The following is a 13,215-nucleotide window of genomic DNA, read 5'->3' as shown; positions in this document are numbered from 1 at the left end:
TCTCTATCCTTCCAAGTTGGGCTGCACTGAATCACTAAGACTTGCAAAGAAAGGCCATAAAGTAACTACTAACAAGACCTGGAAAGCAAGTTCTTATCAAGAGGAAAAGGAAAGGTATTTTGAAAAGGCAAAGTGTGAACCTCCATTTCCAAGATGTAAGCAAATCCTTAAACTAAAGGAAAAACATTCAATAGAAAGGTGACCTAATTCAAGCCAAATGTGCACCCTTTAATGCCCACGTATTCAGTAAAGGAAGCCAATGGAAAAATAAATTATGGTGAACCAACAGCCAGAAAGAAACCAGTGTGAAAAGGAAATGCAGAAGGCAATTATCTAAACCCACAAAATATAACATGAATTTCTTCAGGCACTTCAGACACACCCGTCTTAGACCTAGTCACAAAGAACGCTGGGGAAAGCACCTACACGCTTCTCCTTCCAAACACAGCGAAAAGGTATTGCTAGAGGCACGTAAAAAATTGTTATGGTAAATCAGTAAGCTGAACAAAGGCCATCAATACTTCAGGGACTTCAGAGGGGAAGGCTGAGATGTCAAAATAAAGAATAATTATTAATGAAAAAGAGAATATACTGAAATAATCAAGCATAAACAACATGTGGAGTTTTATAAATATAAATACCATGCAAAAAAAGCCTCTCTACACTATCAAGCAAAGGCCTGTATTAACAGGCCCACATATTCCCACTAGGAAGATAATGAGCTATTTTCGGCTGGGGTGTCTGGGCAGGCAACAAAGGTTCCGGTTTTGTGTTCGGCTACCCTTTATCTTTACGAGAAGACCCCTCCCCTTCACTTCACCGAGGTATGCTGACAGCCACGCAGAAGCTTAAATTCGGTGTCAGGGCCTTGGGTGCCACCACATGCCTTTCTGATCCTGACCAGCCTCGTGGGGGCTTTCCACCCACACCCCCTGCCCATGGCCGCCACAGATCCATTGACACGCAGCCCTGGGCATTCAGTCCCTGCCTGGATGACCTTGTGGGTGCTCCCATCTCCAGCTCAGCCACAGCCACGGGAGCTGTGGATCTGGCGGCTGAGCCACGCACTGGCTTCCTGGCTTGACCCTGGGCCTGCCTGGCAATCGTGGGCTGTGTCTGACCCCGGTTACCGTCACTAGACCTGATGCTGACCTGCAGACTGACTTCCCCACTAAACCTTGGCCTGCCTCGTCACCACAGCCTGGTCTGGCAATCTGGACTCTTGGCCGATGCTGGGTACCACTGCCTGCTCTGTCCGACTTGCCTCACCTTGGGCTGTGGGATTAACAACAGGTTTCCTTTGCTACTGCTTGGATCGCATTCTGTTCATGCAATTTTTAAACGAAGCTGGAATACTTACTAGCTAGATACACCTCACTACAGATGGTGCAGGTCGCAGGAGTTCCCACGACTAAACCGACTGTCCTCACGGTCTCCTAGGATCAGCCGATTCTGCGCTGCTATCAAGGACAAGCACCTGCTCGTTTTCATACCATGCTCTTTAAGATGGCTCCCTCAACAAGCCGGTATATTGCCTGTTGCAGCTGAACAGCAAAAGATCTCTCCAGAAAGCCAGGATCGCTCCCGACCCTTTTCAAGCAATCCAGTTAGAATAGGGTGAGACCTCACCAATAATCACAGAGAAATGTCGCCTTCTAATGTTTCAGGTTAGCACACTTTCAACAGTAAGCTGCAAGAGTATATTTCTGATCGCGTGACACACTGAAACACAAGCCTGGCTAGATAAGAAATGCTTCCCCTCTCTATAATCCACTGCCTAAAGTTGTTTGGTTCAGTCTCTGTGGGGAGAAATCTAAAATACCAATTTTGTAAACCTCCACTTACCAACAATAGACTAACCTAGCCTCTCTTTGCAAGGTCCCAATAACAGCGATGGCAAATTGATTTTTTTTGCTGAAGATGAGAACATTTTGTACCATTCTGCAAAGGCTGAATGCCAGGCTTAGTCTCAGAATGTCAGTCTAAAGTCTCAGGCAAATTAAGAATGGAACAAAGACCAGAACCACAGCCTTCTTTCCTGTACCTCCATTTCTCTCCACCCCTCTCCTTCCTTGCTTTCTGATTTGGTCTTCCGTTTCTGTTCCCCTCCTCCAGCTTCTAGTGTCTTCTCCCTACGCTCCAGCCATGTTGACTGGGATTAGCTCTCTGTGGAATGAAAAACTGCAGTTTTGAGGCATGGAGCCCAATTTTCTTTCTGAGACTATAGTTTGACAAACATTCCAAGTCAGTATAAGCCAGCTTTGATGGTCCCCACCTTCTGCTGGCGTAACTGTTGCTCTGACTGCAAGGTTAACTGCACCAGGAAACCTACTGTGGAAGGTTGGATTTCATCCGAATCGCTATCCCAGCCTGGTTCAGTTGCTCTGGTCATCATGATGGGACAGAGGAAGGGACAGCACAAGGAGAAGAATAAGCCACAAAGGTGAGGAGAGAGTAAAAGTGATTCTTTTAGTGCAATGTGAGTTTATGCCAACTTAAAGCAGCTGCTGAACTTACAACCTTAGGTCATCCTTTTAATTCAGCTGGCTGATTTTTCAATATCTTTCCTTCTAAAATGTTCAATTACCTGCTCTGAGTCACCCCACAGCTCTACAAACTCTAACATCAGCAAAATGAAGGCACTGTAGGAGCAACGCGCCCATCATGTGGAAACACCATATCCCAGAAGAGCAACAGGCCTGCACTGAGCTACGCTGTCCGTGCAACCACAGTCTTTGACCAGCTATGGATACATAATGACGGGCGAGATACAATTCAGTGCTGATCACAGCAAATTCTACAGATTATACTTTTGCAATGAGGACTCATATTTTTTATTACTGATAAAAATAATATATTATAAAATATTATCTATTCCTAAATGCTATAAAACATTTTTATTAATTAATACTTTACTAACTATTATTCCATTTCTTTGGTGAACTAGACCTGGCATTCCTCTAGGAAAGCCACCGCTGGGCAAACAGGTAATGACTCCTGTACAAAATGTTCCTTTGCTCTCAAAGCTGCAGTCCCGTGCAACCGCACACTAAACTTCTCTTCAGCAGCAGATCTGTGTAATTCTTCCAGTGGGAGCTGAGGATTCCGGAGAACTCATGGAGGTTAGTGTCACATCAGCTAACGCTGTCTACACAGTTACATTTGGAAATTGAGGTAGAACTGAGACTAATTCCAAAAATCATTCCCTTCATTCTTAGCTCATTTGCAAGGAATCAAAGTCTGAGCTTTCTTCACTGCGTTTTAATAAAGCTTCTAGATCAAGGTGAGTTGGAGTGAAATCCTGTTGAGGCAAACTGTACAATTCAAGTGGCTGCAGGGAAATAATGCAGATTTTTCTCTTTTAACAGGAGACTAAAACTGGCAATAACATGACAAACATCTTCCGTGCTGCTGTTCAGCAGTCAGATGGGACTGATCTAGAGTGAGGCTGTTAACTGTAACAGCAGACCTCAGGAAAACTTTCCCTACTTCCTAAGTTCTAATGACATTTAGGAAGTATTTAAGAAAGAGCCAATAGAGTAGGAAATGGCTTTTAAGGCACTGCCTGCAACTGAACACTGCAAACAGAAATACAGAAACAATGGTGAGTACCACACTCATCAACAGAGAACGCAGGGACTGTTTTAACGGAGACAGCGGTAACGCTTAACTGTACCATCACTAGAGGGTGCCGTTTGATTACAGAGTTGCATTTTTTTCTCATCCAAGATGTTTTCATACTCATACAGCAGGAAGTTATATAAATAATAAGGCTAACAACATGAACTTCTGCTCTCCTCTTGCACTGACATATGTCTGACTGTGCAGCAGAACTGGAACAGCAAGTTAGATCAGCAGAAAATTTAATTACAAAAAAGTGACTATCCTGCTGATGTAGTTTGTTGAACCAGTTTAGTAAAGAAGAGACCCAGTACCAGCACGAAGGAATGGAGGGATCAGCCCTTCAGGCTGCACCTTGCTGTAAGGCAAGACACCCAAACTGAGAGGGCGCCCGTTCTGTCCTTGCCCAGCTATGCATTTCCATGCCTTGTTTCAGTATCAGTGATCAAACAACCGTGCAGAGAGGCAGTTCAGACTGCATAGGCAGCATTTGCTTCCTTGGTAGGGTAAAGTTTCCTCAGTGTTCTTAAGCAGCTCATCACAAACATCAGTGAAAGGGAAGAACTCAGGCCAAAGCAGAACTCTTTGAGCTTCCAGGGAACTGCAACACAAAATGTGATGGGGATAGAGGGTTGTGAGTAGAGCTCAGCTTTGTCATGGCCTTCTCCAGGGCGGTGACCTTGATTCCATCATCCTTCACAACACCTACAAACCTTGACTTTCACTTTCTGTATTCATACAATTTTTCAAATTACGTTTGCTTACTGGCTATGAAATGAAAGTCCACCCTTGGCTGACTGGGTCTGGCAATGTAACCAACGTTTTATAATAAAGAAAAAGAGAAGACCCCTCTCAGGTCCCTTCCTAAGGCAACAGACCTAACTTTTGACAGAGTACTTGAACGTTCCATGACTGTGTACACCAGTAACGGAACATCCAAATGCTGAAAATCTGCTTTCAAGCTACTAGAAACATAAGCAGTCCCACTTTGATCAGACCTGTATCTTTGCTTCTTCCTTACAGTCACTGATGCCTTCACTCTACTGTGGAAAGAGAAGACCCCAGGAGCAGCTGATAAACTACACCAGCAGTCTTCCAGTGGTCTCTGTAACATTTTAAAATCTACAACATAATGAGAAGGTGCCCAGTTTTCTCTCTTTTGACTCTGTCAGATCATACAAGAGAAATACAAATTCTTGACTTCAACGTATTTGTTCAAACACTTGTAGAAAACGTATGTAACTACAAATGGAAGCAGAAGTGGGCTGGTTATCCCAAACGGGAGATGTCCACTTGCTAATGTACTCTAGGTTTTGAGCCAACCAGTGAAAAGAAAAAAAAAAGGAATGCTGGATTTTTCCTCTAAACATCTCATAGAAAGTGGAAGAGATGAACCTTGCTTAGCTGTGAGAGGAACAGGGTGCATATCTAAAATTCTTGCACACAAAAGATGACCAGTCATCATCATTCAGTCAGTAACAACAGGAAGCGAGCTGCCACTTCTGTGTCGGCACTGTACTCCACTCCTGAACACCTACAGCTCTCCCAGCACTTTTACTGCCGGGACTGTTAAGACTGTCAAATGAAGCTCTCCTACCTTCTTCAAGGTCGATACTCAGAAACACTTTCAGATTGGTGGAAGCTGCTTTCTGACTGGGGTTACATTTTAAATCTTCACTTGGTCAGATTCTGATAATTATCATGCATGTAATTTTTCACAGGCTTGAATTAAGTTGATGGTTTTATTTCAGCTACTCATTAGCAGCAGCTCTTTATGGCTCTAGTTGAAAGGAGACAGTTCCCACTGGAATATCAGACAGCAGCTTTTCATGGGTATTACTTACTCTGTTGTTTTGTACACATCAGAGTAGAGCCCGGCCTTCTGGTACTTCTTCTTTGGGGGTCGAGGTGCTTTTTTCTCACGCTGGGCTAGAGAAGGCAAAGGCTGCTCAGTGTTTTCAGGTTCATGCGGTTTCCCAAGGGCATCATGTGGACTGGGAGGTTCAGCTACTGCCTCAGAAAAACTGGAAGAAAAAATAAAGATTAGAGATTATCTTATCGTATTTCTTACCATAAAGGTTATCTTGCCATATTTCATTATTCCTCCCTAAAATCTGGTCAGCAGAAAAAAAGTCCATGTTTCTGAATTACGAGATGCCTCAGCTATTTAAAAACCCTGCAATTCAATGATCATGATCAAGTGGTGGTTAAGCATAATCATAAGAAATGTACGATCTTTTTCCAGTAATGTTATTATTATTACAAAAAGAATTGTTCTGCTAATGGTTATCATTGGAGCCTCAGCTGAGTAATTCAGAAGGGGCTTATGCTATCTGCTTTTGTACTCTAAAAATAGTATGTGGTAAACCTTTTCTTAGCCTTCAGGAGCGCCACACAACACTCCCTCTGAACATGTGGTTCCAGCAACATTCTGTGAACCTAAACGCCTGTATTACAGTATTCACTTCTGAAACACAAATGGACGGTTATTTTTCAGAACTATTCTGAAAACACACAAAGGAAGACTTCAAGAAGAGTTTAATCTGTTTGTATTGGTGACTTTGGGGATGAGCATGTGGAGATTAGATCAGAGTCAGATTTCTGGTGTGTCCTTTACTAACCAGTGATTGCACAAGTGCGCAGCTTAACTCCTTGCTGCTTTGGTTTTACTCTTTATTTGCTGTACACCAACTGATCTCACCTGACATTCTGTGTTGCTTCTACAAATTTGTTTGTAATGCATGAGTCGCTCTCTTCCGGACTCCCATGGTGCATGTGGCTCTTACAGTTCTTATCCCGCGCATGAGGGAGGAACAATCTTTGCTCTGATATCTCACCTGTTACTAACTCATTAAAAGTATTCTTCACCAAGACATCATAAAACTTGCTTCACTTGAGACACAAGCATGAAACCAGCAGTTTTAGACTACCTGAGATTCCATCCCATTTTGGGGTGTCTTCAGTAACTCAGGAAAACCCTCAGCATACTTAAAACTGACATATTGGTTCCCTCTTAACTGAACCCCTCAATAAAAGTAAAGGTAGCAAGCAGAGCTCCTTGAGTAGGATTCTTTCATGGATTGAAATGTTACAAAATCAACAATGACTAGACTGAGGGTACAAAATTGTAGGGGAATTACCTCTTATTGCTCTCCTGTTCATCTTCTGGTAAAGGCTTTTGTCGCTTCCTGGCCTGTTCCTCTGCAAGCCACCTCTTTCTCTTCCAGCCTTTTCGGTGATCTGTATTCAGGTTCACACTTTGCACTACAGCTTCAATCACATCCGTGATGGTATCAGGTCCCAGGTGTAAGGGACTGCTGCTTTCTTCTCTTTTATCTAACTCCTGGCTGACCAGCCGAGCCGCCTGGAAAGCCTGCATTGAAACGACAGCCTGCATCGGGTATTTCCGGGGCCTACCTGGCCTGCGCTTCACAAAGTTATTCCCTGTCCGTGACTGCCTTTGCAGCTTTTTGGCTTTCAGAATTTTATTGACATGGTCAAGATTTTTTTTTGTTGCCAAGATCTTGTTATAATTGCACATTTTCCTAGCTTGTCGCTGCATGGCTTCAACCACACTCCTCTTGAGATGATGTGGGGAATAGCTGTTTGGGAGTCTGTCTGACAGAAGCGAGATACTATCGCTGCAGGAGCTGCTGGGAATTGCAGGGGCTATGAGGCTGTCCTGTTTCCCCAGACCTCTCTCCCTGTTGTGGTTTCGAGCAGGACTAGCTGATGGCGGAACAGACACATTTGCAATGACTGCTTCTAAGGTTTTGTCCAGAGTAGCCTGGCCTTCATGCTGTGCCATGCGCTGCAGCAAGCTATCCACTGAATCATCAACAGCAGTTGCCAGCCTTGCTCCCCGGGCAGGTACTCCAATCACTGCAACACAAACATACATACACTGAAACAGACTTGAGATATAATCAAATAAGGTTGGAATTAAAATACAATACTTGGAGAGATTGAATCATAGAACAATAGAATCGTTAAGGTTGGAAAAGACCCTTAAGATCGCCGAGTCCAACTGCTAACCTATCACTGCCAAGGCCACCACTAAACCATACCCTCAAGCACCACGTCTACCCTTCTCTTAAATACCTCCAGGGATGGAGACTCAACCACTTCCAGCCTTTTGTGTCCCACAACTGCCCGGAGCTTCAATGACAAGACACCAATTTCTGTAACAGAAGCTCTAATGGGAAAGGGCCCCGGCAACGTAAGTTGAGTAGAAAGTTTGCATTTTATGTCATCAGTTTTAGCATACAATTATTTTCCTTTTATTCACAGGCAGCCCCCCCACTTCTAGCAGCAAAGAACAACGAGGGCATTCCCTATGTACGTACAGTCCAGAACTCTTCTCAAGTGTCTTTCTCTTCAACACTAAAAATAAAATACTGATAAAAAATTGAGCAACATCTAAAATGTTTTTAAATTAATTTTTTCTTTTTCATAGTTTGGAAGTACTGAAACAACTTTTTCATTGCTCTTGCAATTTCTTTATCAAAAAGACAAACATAATGATGTCAGAACTGATTGCAATAAAGAACAGGCTTGGATAAAGGTAAATCAAAATATCTGGACAAAAGAGAAAGGCTAATTTACACAGGAAGTAAAGTTACATCTCACTTTTTAAACAAAATGTTACATGCTTTAGAGCTGGTATTTGAAAAAGAGAATTTCCAGGTCAACCATATAGATTATGCTGTATTAAAAAAGGGATTTGTTCCAAACTAAGAGCTTCCCAAAGCTGCCCTGCTGCTTCTTAGTGATAACATTTAATCAGAAGAAACCCTGTTCTCTCTGGAATAAAACGGATACTGTCCTCTCATAAATATATCACAATTGCACATTAGCATTTGCAAAATGTTACTGTAATTGCGGCCAATTACTTAGATTAGATCTACTTAAACTAGTGGGTCCTAGGCTGTAGACTGAAGACCCTGTACTAGTGTAAGGATAACTGTTAAGGGGAAGTCAACAAAATGTTTTTATGCAAGGGTTTCTGTCATTTGACAGGAGGGAGATTATGCATTAGCTGACAAAGATAAAGGACAAACAGTTTAAAATAAATATTTTCTAGCATAAGTGTGGTACTCTGGAGAAAAGTATTCTGCATTAAGATTCCAAAGTCATGAATTTTCAAGTGCAAATGAAAACATGCTTCAGAGAGTGCAAAATTTAAAGGGGGAAGGATCAGCATAACAAGCTGTAAAAAGTCTCCTGTGAGCAATGTTCTTCCTATAGGGTGAAAAAGGAACAGAGAAACGTACTTGTCAGGTCACTGCTGTAAGCCTAACTGTAGTCACTTGGAAAACCTAGCAACCCAGCCAACTCTGAAAGAACTGGAAGGATTTACACGTTCAGCTATCAATTTTAGATGAAATAATAAAGATAAATTACCCTTTGTTTTCTTACGGTCTCTAAATACACATTGGGATGGAGCTGAGGGTTCCTCACAGAAACACCATCTGTTTAGCACAGTGAGCTCTGTAAACAGCTGCACCATCCAGTGATAACCAAACTACAACACAACGCATTTGGACACAAAGTCTAATGGATGTCCTTGAACTAGTCTATCTGTTTGGAAACTGATCCAAAAGGATGGGACAACTGAAGGCTATGAGCCCCAAAACAGCTGCAGCCCTGGTCGGGCACACTCGCAGCGCTCGGTAACAAAGCAGCTCTCTGACAAACGCACTGACAACCCACATGCATTCCAGATCTACAGAAAATATAACAAAGACCGCTCTTTTCAGCTGCATCATCAGTTCAACAACTTTGAAGTTGATAAACTTGTGATTCATTTCATTCTTACGCGCTCCTGCACAAAATACGCCTGAACTTTTAACACCTTCCTATGCACACACTTCCACCAATTGCAGTTGTCCCTTTAAAATGAGAAAGTAAAAGACAGTCAATGAAACGGAGAGGAAAAAGCGAGGACGCTTCTTCGCCACAGATGACTTTCTTTAGCATATGCTGCATAAAGCATCTGTTGCAAATATCAGTTTAAATGGAGAAGGAAATAGCAGTTTTGGCACATTCCTCCTATACGGAAATCGTAACTAGTTCTGTAAGTACCAATCCTGAGGATGTTTACTACAAATCTGCAACAACTTTGGTGCATAAGAACGTCTGAATTCTGTTAGTGGGAGTTCTTTCTAGAACTGGGCTTCTCACAAAATCGGTCAACGTTACGGGGTTTTTTTGTGTCCAATCAGAGGTGTTGTGGTTTAAGCTCACATCACGTTTTCCTCAGAGGGACTGCAAACAGGGTCTGTTTTTACTGCATGGCTGACAACTTGCAGGTAATATACAGGAAATGAACACTTTCAGATCTTCCCTCTGACAATTTGGTCAAGGGATTTGACAGTTTTGTAGGTGTGAAAATGTGACAGATAGCAACAAGCATGCATTCACACGGCGTGCCTGCACGAGTCTGACCTCCTTACAAAAGAAAGCTCAAAACACATCTGAAATACCCTTCCCTTCCTCGTGAAGCAAACAAAGACGGAATTCCTCAAGCAGCAACCTGCACAGTATGGCACTCCACGGCTGAGAAAGCCGGCTCCCTCAACAGCCTGTTAGTGTACATTTGCTCAACTCCATGATGCTTTTGTGCATCTGAGATTTGGTCCTCATTTGACAGAGCTGATAAGAACGCTACCGGAGTTCCCATGGCTTTCAGTGCTTCCATCTCTCTCCTACTACCATTTTTCACCTGCCTAGGGTCATTGACAACTGTATCATTAGTGATGACTGGGATCAGCTGCTTGTCATCCTCTCTCGCCTCAGCAGGATTCTCACATGCTATGAAGAAAACACAACAGCACACCCCACCTTGATCCTAACAGTTACTACCCACGGGCAGAAAACCGTCTGCCTTCAGAACAGCACAGAAGTCAGGCTTTTTCCTTGTGGAGGAATGAATCTGTTCATCTAATTCATTCATTAACTGTAGTGCCACAGGTCTTGCTAACATTAAAGCTTTGAGCTTCATGAAGACTAAGTTAACCTGCTGAGGAACCCAGTCCATTCTGCCACAGGTATGCTGCTGCTTCTCTAAGCACCTGCTTGTTTCCCTGTTCTACAACTCAATTTGCAGCACTTGTATCCTAAAATATAAGTGGAAAAACTCAGTATCTCCATGATCATATTGCTGCTGTTGAAGTTCTCACAGCAATGCTGTCTCAGCTGCCAGTAGTAGCATAGGCCTTAGTACAGCAGCGTTCCCAAAAACAAGGCCACCAAATACTACTTGCCTGTAGAAGATGTGCTCTCAGATGTTGATCTCTTTCTGGAAGGGCTGCAATTTGTGCTCTCTGACTGCCTCTGGGAAGGTTTGTCCTGTGTTGGCAAGGTGCCTGAAAAGCAGATCAGGGAAGAGAAAAGCACAAAAAAACCATCATTTCACTCTGGCAGTGCCAACACAACACACTGTAGATGCTAAATATTCAACCTAAGATGGCTCTTTTCTAGCTTTAGGAACACTTGCTTGCTATGATGCACAGAGGTGGAGGAGGACAGAAATGGACCGTCAGGAAAGAATTTTTCATGGGCTAATGGCATAAGTAGGACAGTAAACAAGCTGCTTAATATCATCAGAGTATTGGCTTTCACATTAAAAAAATACCCACAACCCCACCATATTCCTACTTTCAAATGAACCCCGTAGCTTCATTCTTTGATTTTCACAGAACAGTTGAGTTTGGAAAGGACTTCTGCAGATCACCTAGACCAACCACTCCGCTCAGACCAGGGTCAGCTAGAGCAGGTTGCTCAGGGCCACCATGTTCAGTTGGGTTTTCAACATCTCCAATGATGGAGACTCCACAACCCAGAGTTCAATCACCCTTCCAGTCAGATACTTTTTCCTTATGTACGAACAGAATCTCCTGTACTTCAGTGTGTGCCCGCTGCCTCGTGTCCCGTCACTGGGCACCACTGGGAACAGCGTGCCTCCTCCTTCTTTACTCTCTCCCATCAGGCATGGGTACGCATTGGTAAGATCTCCCCGGCGCATTCTCCTCTCCAGGCTGAACAATCCCAGCTCTCGCAGCCTCTCTCCGTATGACAGATGCTCCAATCCCTTAGTCATCTTTGTGGCTTTTCACTGGACTCACTGCAGCGTGTCCATGTGTTTCTCATACTGGGGAGCCTGGAGCTGGCTGCAGTGCTCCAGATGAGGCCTCACCAGGGCTGGGTAGAGGGGAATAATCATCACCTTGAGCGGCTGGCAACACTCTTCCTAATGCATCCCAAGACACTGTTCCTCATAAGAGTCTCTCCAGCCTGTTCCGCCAGCCAGTGACAGCCCCTCTGAACAGCGGCACCATCATCTGGCGTATCTACCACTCCTCTCAGCTGTACCATCTGCAAACTTGCTGAGGGCACGCTCTGTCCCATCATCCAGGTCATTAGCGAAGAGGTTAAATAGTATCGAAGCCCACACTGATCCCTGGGGTCACTGCGAGGGACTGGCCTCCAGCTGGGCTGCATGTTGCTGATCACAACCTTCGGTGCCTGGCGGGCCGATTTTCAATCCACCTTGCTTTGTAGAAGCATTTCTCTTCCACTCCTCAGGCAGAACTGCTTCAGGTAAGACACTATAAACTGCAGAAAGCTGAAAAGCTAGAAAAAAATTTCTTAAGTACTTCTTTAGATTTTTCTCTTGCTATGTTAACTTTTCCTTTTTAAGGTCCTGTCACAAAAGTAAAATTCTGCTGCGGTCAGCCCTGGCAGATCTGTAAAACCCCGGGGTCTAAACAAATGAGAGAGATTGTTATCTACACACAAACAAGCGTAATGCATTATTGGATTTTAGGCACTTGCAAAACATGTTTGACTGTACGTTCTGAGTGCGCAGGGCTTGGCATTACAAAAAAATAATTAGATACTGGCTTATCACTACAAGACGTCATCCGGCAGCGGCAATCACAACTACAATTACTTAATTTAAAAACAGTTTTAAAAAAGCTACAGAGATCTCACGACTATTGGAAGGGTAAGGGACAAAACTGGTCATGGCACCTTTGCTGACAACGTGAGAAAAGATCTATTTCTGTTTTCTTACATATACATATTTTCTTACTGTAACTTGTTTTATTTCCCTAAAACTTAAAGGAATCCCAATTACTTTTGAAAGCAAAGGCTGTAGGATTTGCCAAAATTTCATAGAAAAATCTGCATATTGCGACAACGAAAATGCTGACATATTAAAAATTCAGATACTAGTATAAAAAAACAGGTAGGCAAAAATGCACATGGCAGCGTGCAATGAGAATATGCGCATCATGGAGATCTCTAGAAGATAAAATCTAGAATGAGTCCTTAAAAATGGACTTTCATTCTTTCCCTTCGAAATATCATTTGTGATAAATGAGCTCAGCGCTGCATGGTCAGTTCGGATCTCTTTCCTTTCCAACAGACTCCAAAGAAATGAGAGAGCGGACCACGGAAGTTATGTTCTCAGTCAAGGCCACTAATATCCACCCGTGCAAATAATCCTTCGCTTCAAGTCGTGAATAGAGATCTTAAGGCATAGGACGATGGAAGAATCCTGGAACGCACCAAACTGATTGACCAGAAATC

The 13,215-nt window shown here is 43.3% G+C and overlaps 1 protein-coding gene across 2 annotated transcripts in view; it reads right to left on the bottom strand.

Annotated features, from left to right (window-relative positions):
* ASH1L (ASH1 like histone lysine methyltransferase) overlaps window positions 1-13,215 on the bottom strand; it is a 64,042-nt gene that overhangs the window by 23,998 nt on the left and 26,829 nt on the right. For both annotated transcript variants that reach the window (XM_075075328.1, XM_075075329.1), the window contains exons 4-6: window positions 10,887-10,988; window positions 6,762-7,503; window positions 5,466-5,645 (exon numbers count right to left, since the gene is read on the bottom strand). In XM_075075328.1, the coding sequence (XP_074931429.1) occupies window positions 5,466-5,645; window positions 6,762-7,503; window positions 10,887-10,988 (1,024 nt within the window). The remainder of the gene's footprint in view (window positions 1-5,465; window positions 5,646-6,761; window positions 7,504-10,886; window positions 10,989-13,215) is intronic.

The sequence above is a fragment of the Phalacrocorax aristotelis genome, chromosome 25 (genome assembly GCF_949628215.1).
Source record: "Phalacrocorax aristotelis chromosome 25, bGulAri2.1, whole genome shotgun sequence".
NCBI lineage: Eukaryota > Metazoa > Chordata > Aves > Suliformes > Phalacrocoracidae > Phalacrocorax > Phalacrocorax aristotelis.
This window is presented reverse-complemented; position numbering and strand designations above follow the sequence as displayed.